This window comes from Uloborus diversus, chromosome 3 (genome assembly GCF_026930045.1).
Source record: "Uloborus diversus isolate 005 chromosome 3, Udiv.v.3.1, whole genome shotgun sequence".
Taxonomy (NCBI): Eukaryota; Metazoa; Arthropoda; class Arachnida; order Araneae; family Uloboridae; genus Uloborus; species Uloborus diversus.
This window is the reverse complement of record NC_072733.1, coordinates 98237875-98252200: the sequence shown is the minus strand read 5'-3', so window position 1 is coordinate 98252200 and position 14326 is coordinate 98237875. Positions and strand designations below refer to the sequence as shown.

At 30.0% G+C, this 14326-nt stretch overlaps 1 protein-coding gene across 2 annotated transcripts in view; it reads right to left on the bottom strand.

Annotated features, from left to right (window-relative positions):
- The window catches only part of LOC129218182 (Kv channel-interacting protein 4-like), a 287294-nt gene that overhangs the window by 95847 nt on the left and 177121 nt on the right, over nt 1-14326 (bottom strand). Inside the window, exons 6-7 of one of the 2 annotated variants that reach the window (XM_054852401.1) lie at nt 12799-12861; nt 10308-11044 (exon numbers count right to left, since the gene is read on the bottom strand). In XM_054852401.1, coding sequence (XP_054708376.1) covers nt 10997-11044; nt 12799-12861 — 111 coding nt within the window. In that variant the 3' untranslated portion in view covers nt 10308-10996. Of the gene's footprint in view, nt 1-10307; nt 11045-12798; nt 12862-14326 lie in introns of those variants that run through there. The other variant, XR_008580303.1, reaches the window with a different exon arrangement.

Genomic DNA, 14326 nt, shown 5'->3' with positions numbered 1-14326 from the left:
TACTATTTAAAGGAAAAACAAAATTTAGAAATGTTCTCTTTCGATTCAAGTACAGCCCAAAAAATAAAGCAAACGCGGACTGTGGTTTAAAAAAACGTAGCACACATAATTTAGTTTCTAAATAGTGTAATACACATAAGAATGTTTTTATATAGTGGAAAGAAACACTAAATTGCGATGTTACATAAGTTATTTTTTCGTTGCATAAAATACTTTGTTTCATTCAAAAAATCATTTTTACTAATCAAAAATCACTTGTGTACGAAGTTTCTTTAAAACATAGTTCACTTATGGAACCAAATATATCCATAGTAGTTAGGGAATGAAAAAAAGTCTGATAACGCCCGTTTTTTTTCCGGGAAATAAGATAAGTATAATATTTGTCAGGTGTATGATGAATAGCTAGCATTTCAGTGGGTATCATCAAATATTTACCTAATTATGTATAAAAACTAGTTTTCTTTCAGTTTCAAGGAGCGTAGGGAGCATAGAATTATATACGATCCTTTTTTTTTGGGGGGGGGGCTTCGAGGGGGGATCAATTGTCGCTTATTCAAGTTTTATTAGGTAAGTGTGAAACCAATCCCAATATGACTCATTTTGGCATCAATTACTTATTTTGGGAAGTTCTTCGCAAATGTGAATTGATCATCGAAAAAAATAAGGGTTTGTTTTGTTACTTAAAAACTAATAAATCACTAGATTTTGTTTTTATACTCTCACGTAATGTATTTTGCTTTTTATTTTAAGATGCCAAACCACAATGATATCTATCTCAAAACATCATCACGACTGAATTTTAAAATAGCTATAGGGCACTTATTCAAGAAGTCGATTTTACTAATTGCTTTAGAGATAAAATAATGATAAATTTATTTTGTATCATTAACGTATGACGTTTCATACTTGAAGAATAAAAAAGATACCAAGTATTTCGTATGCTCATAGCTTTTGCAATTACATGCTATCGTTTTGACTCACTGAGCTACATAGCTAACTGGTCTATTTTCTAAACAGTCTTGTGTCTTCAACAGAATATAAGCTTGAGATGAATAAATGTTCATTTTCAGCAATTGGTATAAGTTTTGTACCTTTATTGCCGCTTTAATCAGAACGTCCTGAACCTGTGAACCCGAAACTTGTTTTATCTAAATAGGTATTGTGTACTTGTCTGCGGACCACTGCGTCAAAATTAAACTTATGGCATGTAGCTTCCAGTTAATTAAATATCCCAATGATATTCCAAGGAAGTTATTGCTATCATAATCAAGTTCTTATAGTTAAAAAGTGTTGCGAAGTACATAAAATAGATAAAAACGTCGTCTTTTTGTAATTTTAGATATGAAAATGAATTCTTGTGAAGCAAAAAATTTATTTTTTAAAAATTGTAGCCTCTTTACGATGCTAATTTTCGCCATTGTTGGGTTTTATGTTCATTCGAAATTTTGGTGTAGAACGTTTTCATGTTTCTAATTTTTTCTTTTTTGATAATTTCTTGACAAAAGGAAAGTAATAATAATAAAACATAAGGGTCATTCTCCATTAAACGTAAGTTTGGAACGCAAATATTTTTCAGTTTCAAAACCTTTTGTTTTCTTTTTTTTTTCATTCTTACATGAAAGTGTGACCTACCAAAAGTAACCATAAACAATGGTCCAGCTAAGTTCCAATTATTTTACCCATAAATAAAAAAAATTGCCTTGTTCACGGAAGTAAAAAAAAAAAAAAATAAATAAATAAACTTTTAATAGTTAGAAATCAAGGCCAATTTAAAATCAAAGTAGTAATTTTGTTAATTTTGCAAACAATCAGCTATTTTAATGATTAGTGGGAATATAATATTAAGCTCTCTTAGTTAAAGTACGGCTTAGTTAGTAGTTTCAAATGTATGTTAAAAAATAGTATTTAGTAAATTTGAGGATATTCTGGCAATTTATAATTTTAGCAGAATGCTTATGATTGATGTATTTCCCCTCCATCATTTATTTTTACCTCAGAAATAATGACATTGACAAGGTGTGTCACGGAGGTGAGAAAATTTCCATTTAATATAGGCCTAATAGATACATTTTTCAGGGAATTTTTTTTTCTTCGGTGCTACAATCTGCACATGCTAAGCCTATGAAAACATGTACATTTCTTTTTTTATATTAGTTTGCATCCCTGAACTTCAAGGTCACGGATGTGAGAAGTCAGAATAACCACACTATTTTTTAAAGCAAAATTTATCTTGTTTTACGACAAAAATCTCACAACTTCAACTATGGCTAAAAATAAACAAGGCTGCTCCCTTGTATCATTGAAAATACAATTTGATGTCATTACTGCCACGTGTTAATGAGAAATGGCGTTTTGAGTTTAGGTAACGGAGGAGAGAATTTATTGCGTGACATGAATCCTTGTCCTACTAAAACGAACTAAAACACAGTATTAAAAAATAAATATGCTTAAACAATTAGTATTTGAGACACTTTTGAAAGGAATAATAAATGAATAAGCACATACTTTTAATTAAACAAGTTATTAAGCAGCACAGTCACACCAGGTGAGGTAGGTGTGTGACATGCCACGGAGGTGAGAATTCACATGTTGTGATTCATAAATATACTAAAATAAAAATTATTAAAATATTGTTGGCAGGTTTAAATAGATATGTTTTTGATGAAATTAAAAACTATTGTTAAATGAATTGTTCCTTAAAGTTTTTACTGTAAAAGTCGTGCGACAGAAAAGTTACACTTTTTGAAGAATGACCCATAACATAAACACAATGCGTAAAAATGCTATGGAAAACAAAAGTAAAACGAAGAAAGAGAAAAAAAAAACAACAATGAATTTAATGAGAAATAATGAAAAAGCTGTTTAAGATAGTAAAATTTCTTTTGGGATTTCTCAGTCTCTATTACCACTACATATATTTCTATTTAATTTCTTGTGAAGCTAAAAATACTAATGTGACTGTAAATCGTTGAGGGAAACAGTAGTTTAAATGTTAGAATGCTTTATATAGTTAAATGCTAATGAGTTTCAAATATTATACAATAATTAATGGAACCAATCGATATTTTTTGGCATAACTGTAGCCTAACTTGAAGGAAAGAATATGACACAAACTGTTTCATATACCCTGTTAAAGTTAGTAGGGCTATGTGGGGCAAATTGAAATATCGGGCAAAGTGAAATGAGGTGAAATTCTTACTCTGCTTTTAGTGCCACCTATCTGATAATATTTTAACAAGTAGAAACACATGTAGTCTATTCCAGTAAAGAAAAAGGTTACCTCTGAAAATCCACAATAAGGATAATAAAAGCAATTTTCAAAAATTAATACACGCATTGTAATGTTTTAATTTAAGTTAAAAATTATTTGTTATTGTCTATACTAATAATATAAAGCTGAAGAGTTTGCTTGTTTGTTTGAACGCGCTAGTCTCAGGAACTACTGGTTCGAATTGACAAATTCGTTTTGTGTTGAATAGTCCATTTATTGAGGAAGGCTATAGGCTATTTTTTTTTAAATCAGATTGACTGGAATGTTTGTAATTGCAAATTAAATATTTAATGAATTGTTTAGTTCTATGAATTCCTAAGAGATGGCAGGGTAAGTTAACTCGAGAGGGGGCTGGCCGACAGTCTACGAGATTGTGGGACTGTTGTGGTCAGCAACCTGATTTTTGAATGCGGTTTTTTTCGATATTCAGGTACATGATTTGATTTTGTAGGATTTTTCTATTGGGTTTTGTTTTTTTTTTTATTTCTGCAACGTTTGTTTTTGTTCTTATAGTTGAAGGTAGTTACTTATCTAAGTAAATAATTTTCTTTGTAGTATTATTCAATTGTGATTGTACTTTATGACGTTTTTATTATAGTATTGTTTATTTGGCGGAACATTTTAATTTGGAGAAAAAAAAAACTTCACTCGCTAAAGGACAGGGTTACGGTAGCGTGATTGCTTGGCGCGTTAAGCAATGAACTATACAGTTGAAGGATTATTTCTAGTTTTAAAGCTGCTGTTAATCCTTTTACGTGTTTGGGAGAATTGTTTTAAATTTCAGAGACTGTAATAGGGTTTTTTTTTTTTTTTTTGAAAAGGCGTGTAAGCATTTTAGTTGAAAAAAATGATCATTTCACATCAGAAGGGAAGGAAGGGATCGTGATTTTTTTTTAAATTTAATGGATTACTTTTAAATTCTTAGCACAGGTATCGCCGTGCGGGTAATGCTAGTTAAATGATTAAGTTCTTGTTATTAACGTTTTAAACATTGATTTCTACTCATATTCGGTTTGCATTTAATTTTTTTTTAAATATTAAGCTTATTTGTGTTTTAAAGAAATTGTTCAGTTATTCAAGTGCATGCGGAGCAATATGAAATAGCTAATTTCGTTTACTCTCACAATTTATCAAAAATATCTTTAATAATATAATTTAAAATATTTAAATAGGAAAAAAAATAATTTTCTCATTTTGCCCTATGAAAAAAAAAGTGAAAATGTTCCACCTTTTTCTTTTTTTGGAGGTACGAAGTTACTACAAAAAAAGAATAAAAATAATAATAGTAAAAGGGTCATTCTTCAAAAAGTGTAACTTTTCTGTCACACGCCTTTTACCGAAAAAAACGTTTAGGAACAATTCATTGAACAATGATTTTTAATTTCATCAAAAATGTATCTATTTAAATATTCCAACAATTTTTTAATGATAATTTTCATTTTAGTATTTTTTGGTTCACAACATGTGAACTCTCGACTCCGTGGCATGTCACACACCTTGTGTGACTGTTTATGCTGCTTAATAACTTGTTTAATTAAAAGTACATTTTTAATTTTTCTGTTGATGAATAAAATAACTGGAACTTAGCTGGGCCATTGTTTTTGGTTATTTCTTAGAAGGATAACACTTTCATGTAAGAATTTAAAAAAAAAGGAAACAAAAGGTTTCGAAATTGAAAAATATTTGCTTTCAAAAGTTACGTTTTCTGGAGAATGACCCAATAATGTTTCAAAGCAAGTTTTGAAATATATATTGTTCTTTAATTATGAACCATAAATTTTAGAGTAAAATTCCAATTTGTTCATATTGTAAAATGTTAGTAATCTTAACCATTTCACTTTGCCCTACATTCCCTACTTGTTCTGTTTAAAAATTCACTTAAAAAAGAAATTTGCTGGTTGGATTTTCAATGCTATTGGTTGACTACACGAAAGAGTTACTTGGGAAAGTAATTCATGCAATAACCATACGTGTGTTGTAATCACCCATCAAAAACGTTATGGAAGAATTATATATATATATATAATCTGAAATCAGTTATTGGTGCTATTAACCAGGCCTTGTTCTTATAAGTTTTTTTTTCTATTTTAAAATCTTATTTAAATGTTAACTGAAAACTTCTCTATCATATTATTTATAAATATCATACTTATAAATAGGTGTACTAAAATATGTTTAATGCTAATCTTTAATGAAAAGATTTTTCTTAATAATATTTAAATAAATATTAGGATATGTTTTAATACAATTAATTAAATTACAGTTATAATTTCAGCAATTTTAATCTTTGATTCAAGTAAAAAACTTGTAACTATTGTAAAACTACTGTAAAGTTATATAGCTGTAAAAGTGAATAGGCAAAAGATTGTGTTAAATTTTTCCTTTGAATATTCAGATGGTTTTTACCGATGTAATCCAAAGTAAAGCAGTGAGCTCAATTTTCAGTTTTAAATTTAATAAAACGTTTATCCTTCATGAAAATTTCAGTTGAATTTTTCAACTGAATAAGAAATGCCTTAATTTTATTACAGATGCAAACACAGACTGTATATGCACTACATTGCAACAAATTATCAGTGACTTCATATTTTGAACAATAAACTAGGCGTTAAAAAGGAGTCTTGATATTTTTTCCTTTAATTTCTGCAGCGTAAGAAGTTTTTAAGACCATTTTTTTCCACCCCAGGTTTTTTTTCCGAACGGACAGTGGAAAATCGTTTTCAATTTAAGAAAAACCTGTGGCCCTTTTATTGGGACACTTGTTTTTGTTACCTGTACTCTTTTATGTTCGTACTTTCTATTCGTAAAGATAGAAAAGTTTCAGTTTAAAAAAAAATCAATGTTCCGTAGCTTTTTTTCAACAACAAACAGGATTTTCTATTCAATTCAATGATATTTTCAGAACACTTATCAAATCACAGTAGAAAGCATATTTTGCTGTTAAAATACGTGTACTAAAATATTAAATGTTTAACATAATATCACTATTTTTGTGGAACATTGTTCAACATATCATAAGCAGGCGCTTATGTACCCGTATTGCTTTATTTTTAGCCAAATGTATATAATTCGTCCATGCAAATATTGAGATATTTTATGAATAATCGTCGATGTAATGAGTTAAATTTTAAATTTATCTGAATTAATCGTCTTTAATTCGCGTTACTTGGCTGGAAATTTGCTCAAATTTCGCTTTCTTTTGTCGAAGAGGCATAGTAAAGATTCAGTTAACGTTTACTCTAGCATATAACCACCGATAACCATACACGCCTCGCTACAGCCGTTTATTTATATTCGGTTCGATCCGCCGTTCAGATGGCGCTGCTCAGCATACGCATGCGCTACCGATCCGCAATTCTAATCATTTGCATATCATGCCCTACTTTACATTTCCTGCAATTTTCAGCTCACTCGCATAAGTCCTTCATGGTGTTGCAATTTTCACAAACAGGAGTGTACTAACCGAAAATTCCTTAAATGTTTTGTCTTCCCGGATGAGGTTTCTACAATTGTTACTTTCTGATCAATATATTCCAATTGTTTGAATAGAAAGTTAATAACAAAAACTAGCGAAATAGTTTCGAGTTGGTTTTCTTTTTTAGAGAACCAACTACATATGAACCATAAACTATTCCATGAACTATTTCATGAACTAATAGTGTAATACTATTTTGATACAAATTTTGAAGCGCATTTTAAACGGGTTGTTTTAAAGGGGTAATAAATTTTATCAGAATTTATTTGTTTTTTAACTTTGTAGCTGCTCTATTGTCCCGTTGAGGCAATATCGTGGCTAAAATATATGAGGTACTTTATTTCTTTGACACCTCTGAAATTTTAGCGTAATTGATAATGTTGCATCCCTGACCTAACAGGGAAGGTGACCAAAACACGTGCCGAACAGCCAAAATGTTTTTTTTTTCAAATTTATTTAAATAACAATAACGGTTTTCATTTATAATAAACTTTTTTTACAGTAAACAACTATTTTATTTTGTTCAGTTTTGTACAAATACCATGTGTGAAAACAAAATTACATACTCGTTTGGGCTTCTATTTTTCACACAAACATAGACTAATTACGTATATTGTTTAAGACTATTTATAAAGGCACATATTTTCAGTCTAACAATAAAAATTGCATATTTCTTTTATTTCACACATTGATAAATATTTGAATATTAAACAAACCTCAAACAACGTCATATGTAATAAAGATACACATTTAAATCTGTATTCATATATATTAACGTGATGTTGTATGTTGAAACACTGAAACACAAGTGAAAGTTTGTTATACTGCCATGCTAAGCACAAAAGTGGTATCTGCACTTATCATCAAAATTGAGTTACGGTCACCAGGAGCTTCTTTGTCACAGATTTCATCTAAATACAATGTTTTATGGGCATTGGTCTATGGGAAATATTTTTAAAAACTATGTGAAAAAGTTGCATCCGAATCACATTCATGGAGGCACCAAACTTTACACGGCAATTTCTCATTTTGAACTCAGCCACAGATAAGACTTTTGCTCTTAGCACGGCAGTATATCTCAATGCTTGAAAATTGACTATATTACTGTCTATGATATATTACATTGGTTCGTATAGTAGTTTATGTACAGATTATATATATATATATATATATATATATATATGTTTTATGAAATCTCTTCACAGACATACCTTTATTTCTCAAAAATAGACCATTCTGAAACTTTTTTATGTACAGTAACAACATATATCAGTCCAAAACATCAAGTATTTTTTAAGTGCACACATTTTGTCACATAATTGTAGAGTGCATAGTATTTTGAAGCTCTTTCACGATTTCTCGTAAAGTTAATTACACTATTACACTAATGACTTACACTTAATAATTTATCTTCAGAGTAAAGTAATGTATGAATTTAATGTGCTTTATGATGAGGACATGAAACGTGGTGATACTGACAGTTATAACTAGACAAGAAATACCGGAACATATTATTTATCACCAGCGACATTTACTTGATTAAAATAAATGCATTTCTTTAAATTTATTTATGAAAGAAATTACATAAAATATGTTTAATATCATTCAAAATAAAAGTGCAATAATATTTAATCCTTAGGAGAAATTTTAAAATTTTTCTGATGTGTTAAAAATAATAAACTTAACATTATGCACAAAAATACGCTCAAGAAAGATTCTCTTACGAATTTTCCCATTATTTTCTTAGTATAAACACAACCGTAGAAGGTATAAAGCTATCTGAAGAAAAATATTTAGTACTTTTATTGCTAAATATTCAGTGTTCCTGAAAGTAAATATTAAATATTCTTGATGGTAAACTTCTTTTATTTTAAAGAATGAATTTTGTTATTATATCAACTTTAATTTTCAGTTTAAACTGAAAAATAAAATTAATGTGAAATTAGCACACTTTTGCAAAGGCAAAATATCAGTCAACAATGTGCAAATTAGATCTGCAATGCAAAAAAAAAAAAAAAAAAAAACAGGGAATCAGGAGTAGCAATTATAAGGAATAAAATCAAGAGTAAAGGTTAGAAATGCATTTTAAATTACTGCTCGAAGGCTTTGAAAACAATTTCAAATCCTTCATACATATATTACATAACTCACTCTTGTTCATGAAGTCTTTTAAACGAACTTTTAACATTAAGTGAGACACAAAATGCAAAGATTACAATCTAAGAGAATGTGTTATAACCTTGCACTTCAGATTTGTTTTGAAATGCATTTTTTGGTTGCAATTTCGATGACTCGGATAAAGATAACACAAACAATTTTTATCTTTCCCTTGACTGTATGGGTAAAGCTCAGATATGCAAGTACATTTGTTCTCTAGAATGTTTTGCATAATTGTATCTATTTGTAAACTTAGGTCATTAAGTTAAAATTAATTACAGTTGTAAGTTTATTTATTTTTTGCTGCTGACACACAGTTAAAACGTTTTAGAGTTAAGTTCTGTCTATAGTATGATTTTGATAAAAAATTGTTTGACATTAGACTAGTTCATTTCCGCTGGGGGAGAAATAGAAGGAAATTTTACATTAGCATACCGCCAATAACCGTTTTTGGCAAATATAGCCCGCTTACCTACCAGTTATTTAAACAAACGGAATCTTTTAAATCATCGTCCATTCAAGTTATAAGTTTTCAGGCATAACTTAACAAGTCATATTGGACGTAACACAACAGCATTACACATGGCGGTACTACACTGTTGTCTGCTTGGCACTGGGTAAACAACAAAGAACGGTTTTTGGCGGCACAGATTTCTTTCAAATTCGAGGATTTTTTTTAAATTATGGCAAATATGTAATTAAGAAGCATGTTATCTTCTGAAAAAGGTGGATGATATATTTTTTTATGTTAATTTCCTGTGGTGTGACAGCTTTGGCTGCATCACAAGGACAATAAAAGAAAAAAAAGAGAAAAAAAAATACAAAACTCGGGAAACTAACTTCTCTCACTGCTAAAAGGACTTTCCATTCAGCGAGAAATACGTAAATAGGATAAATTGAGATGATGAACATCAAATCTTTTAAGTTAATTTCCCCTATATTTTCCGCGAAGTAGACTTTTATAATCATTACCTATATCCGTGCATGACAGTACATGTATATTAAATCGAAAGGATAAAAATTAAATATGAAGCATCAACATTAATTGTGATTTGCTTAATTAATATAAGAACATAGTAATGTTTTGAAACAAAATGAAATATTTAAATGTACTATCAACTGAACCACAAAAATAATTAAGGCTGCAACTGTAAAAACTTTTTACGTGTTTTCAGAAAATATAAATATATTTAATTAAAAACATATATTCTTTTCTCGAATAAAAAAAGAGAACATAATATAATTGTTAAAAAGTGGAATGCTAGGAGTTATTTGTTATTCAGAATTTTTTATCTCATGAAATAATTCAATATTCAATCACTTGTGTATAAGTGTATTAAAATTTTGAAAAAACGTATGTCCCTTTATTTTATTAATTAGGAGAAGGTCGTGTACATTGGGCACCCCCTGCTATCTGTATCATTTGGGAAGGGATATTCGTGTGAACGTCGGAAATTTACAAGCATGTTGTAACAACAGTGCTCTTGTGTTTTGGTCGCTCCATCGATCGCCATTTCAGTTTTGTATTTTCAGTTTTAAATAAAATGTCTTAAGTTCTAGAAGTAATTTAATCAAAAACTTTAGACTTCGTTTAAAGGAAAAACAGACATCTCATTTTTCTTAGGACTGTTTACCAATAAGTAATCTTGTCATTCCCGCTGTTTTTAAGTTACTTACTGTAGCAGAGACTCGATTCTAAATGTTTTTATATTCCGCATAATTCAAGCAGCGATGTTCTATAATATTTTTAGAAATAAATATGAACGAAAGCAAAACACTCGTTTCAAAGCAGAAAACATAAGTAAATATGACTCTCATATACTTCTCTAAATCAAATCACCTTATTTTTTTTTTTTTTTTTTGTTTCTATCGATTCTCAAGTAAGCTAGAAATTACCGCAAAATCATATTTAACATTTTGCATATACTCGGTATAAAAATGCATTTTGTTTTGACCTTTTCCCAGGTGACTACATGGGAAGTATACAAATGCAAAATAGGATCGATTAAGACGATGCTGATGAAATCTTCTTAGATCTTGCAGTAGACCTAATGCAGTATACCACAATTTAATGCCCGATATTAGGCTATGGGTCACAATATGGTATCCAGCATGAAAAGGCTTTTTGTTCGTGTCTCGTCCTAAAAAATGAGAAAAAAAGAAGCTTGCGATTATGAAAATGAATCTTTACATGCAATATGAAAGAAATTTTCTCATTTGTATACGTGCAAGTGTAGCTAAGTAGAACCCTGAAAATTCTACCTGTGCCACCAAAAAGAGCCAAGATTAAAAATTCCGAGAAATCGGGATTGCACGCGCAACAAGTTTTTTTGCACGATCTTTTAAGTCCTGGCAGGATGTGGCCGAGTTCTCTGAAATCACCCAGGATATCGAGTGCCGAATTTCGAGGCGCTACTGTATTTCCTAGACAATTCTAGGAATGAAAGCCCAAAATTACTTAGGAACTATTAGGTTTCCACCTAGTATGATTATTGTGTAAATTTATCAAAATAACATCAAGCCACACATCACACGTGTGAAGTCAATCGGTTAAGGTTTAAACGTGCCCTAGGGAACAATTAAAGTTACTAATGAATAAAATATACTTAATAGTGTAATCATAAAAATATGTGAACTTCGTTGTAGAAACGTTATGTTTCTGAAGCATTGAAATGTGCTATGAATTCCAAACCAATACGTAGGCTGTTCAATAAGTAATAAGACTAATTTCACTGCCGCGAAGCCACTAATCAGAACATTAATTCCTGTGGCATGAAAAATGTCTGTTGTCAGTATTAACAAAAGCTACTGATAATTGGCGCGTACAGACTCATGTTTCTGAGTATCACGTTATTGAATTGAAACCTGTTTGTGTGAGCCTGCACGAAGCAGCCAGTTGTCAAAATGGAAGCGTCGTTGGAACAAAGTTATGCGATTAAAGTCTCTCTTCGTCTGCAAAAATCAGTATCGGAGATCTTTGATATGATATGTAAAGTTTGCAACGATGAAGCAATGTTTAGAGTCGGTACTTTTTGCTGGCAAAAAGCTTTTAAGGAAGGCAGGCAGAATATAGAAGATATTGAACGTGAGGGAAAACCTTCACCGTCCACCACAGAGACAATGATTAATGACTGCTGCTATTATTATCAAGGGGAATCTCAGATTTATTTTACATCAACGTGTTCTAGCTGTTTCGTCAACTTAAGAAACCATTACGAGGCAAACATTTTGAAAGCAACAAAGCATGTCTAAACTCTATGGAAGCGGCTTTAAAATAGCTCACACAAACTTAACGTTCTCTAGTTTTTAAGAAGTAGACAGAAAGTTGGAATAAATGTTTTTAGTCCCGCAGAAGTTATTCTTCAAAAAAAAAAAAAAAAAAAAATGTAAATATTGACTTTTAAAGTTCTTCTGTATTTTTTATAAATTTAGTCTTATTACTTATTGAACAGTTCTCGTACATTGTATCTGTCTAAGAAAACAATACTGCTTATTTCATCTTTAGCTGTAAAAGAATCCGGTATGTAAGAAATGTAAGCCTTTCTGATAAAAGTAGAAATTATCCCAGACTTATGCTCTTTTCTTTTATTGCAATGTCTAAGCTACCATTTAAGATATTAATTTACAAAAAAAAAGAATATTGCACAAAAGGTGTTGACTCTAGTTTTTATTTACCTGCTTGTTTACTTAAATCTCTTTTTTGCCTGCAAAAGCAAGTTCATGCAATGTTTTTTTTTTAAATGAAAAAAAAAAAACAATCAAAATACATCTAAAAAAGTGAGCACAAAAAAGCATTATAATTCGTTTTTAATACAATTTCCTAAAGTAACATAAAAGTAACTTCAAATAAAATCAATGTACTTAATGAAATCGAAAACTACTGTGTATAACTTACTTTTTGGCACCATTCCATAAATTCATCCATGGTTATCACGCCATCTTTGTTTTGATCAATTAACTGAAAGGTGGAAATGGTTAAATGTAAACTCATTTTCTAATTAGAGGATTTTATCAATGTTATGCTTTTAAAACTTATTTGATTAAATTTGAAACTAAGAAAATAAACTTTGTTTCATTTTATTACAAAAAATGCAAGAGTTTTCAGCCCAGTTAAGAAATTTTTTGATGCGTGATCTAAAACGGATAAATAAATTTCTTATTGTAATTTTAAAGCATTCCATTTAATGGAATTAGTTTGTTAGTAACCGGGAGTTCAAAATGTTTGCTATTGTTATTTATGTGTTTTTTTGCTCTTATTAAGTACATAATATATTTCTGAAGGATTTTGTATTTCCTCCATTTATTCCGTTTTTAGTTTGTCACTTTGTAACATTTATTCTTGAATTTGCATTATATTTTATTTTAACTTAGTTTAAAATTTATCCAAACTCTGGACAAGTTATATGAACAGCATCCATTAGGTTTTAAAAATCATTTTTACGAAACATTGAAGAAAAGATTTTTACTAGACATTACTTAATTTTTTTAACAAGGACGAATTTCTAAATTTAGGAACGGTAGAATGTATTCTTTATTTGACGTTTTTCTTCCGATTTTTTCATTTTGTTGATTGCCCCAGCCTTAGCGAAAGAATAATTTTTCGAAACGTACCAAGAAGGAAGTTTTGAGAAGGAGACATTGTGGATTCTTTTCTTCAAATTGAATCACAATTGAAGCACCTAGCAGTAAAGGTATTTATATGCCAAAAAAAAAAGCAGATAGCAGATAAATAGTACAAATGGTAGAACAAACTGCACCTGGTTTGGAAAAATAAATGGTTATAGCTTCTCTTAAATGTATTGCAATGCAATATAATTTCAAATTTTTTTTCAATGAACCTTAGCTAACTAGGGTTTAAACTTTGCACTCCTCACCGCCATAATTTGTTGAATTACTCAACAAATAACGGTAATGTTATCCCATTACCGAAATTGAGCATTTTATATCCTAAAGCCCACAGGGGATAATCGCACCAATGGAAACCTTTAAAAAAGGCCCATGATAAAAATAAAAAAATAAAAAGTTCAAGATTATTTTTGTGTAGGGTAAAGTAGCTATATTTCGCGTGCCTTTTTCGTCCCCCTAAGTTTCTTTTGTGACACTGCATATCGCCATTGGTGATATGTTTTCCGGTTGCAGTCAAGAACACTATTTATTTGTGGAAGTTTCATGATGCTGCGTTGCCGTTTGGGAGCATTTTTTTCTGATTTTTTGAAAACGCGATTTTAACACAGTACTGTTTGTAAATGCTCTTTTGGATTTGTTACAATATGTTTATTTAGTTGTACTTGAAACATTTGTTTAGAGTAAACGCAAGCAGAGGTATTTGGGTGCTTTGCCTTGTTTAGGCTCCCTTCACGCAGAGCAGGAAGTCACAATATAGGTGAATATGGTGCAGGTGGCACATTCCGATGTGCCAAAAA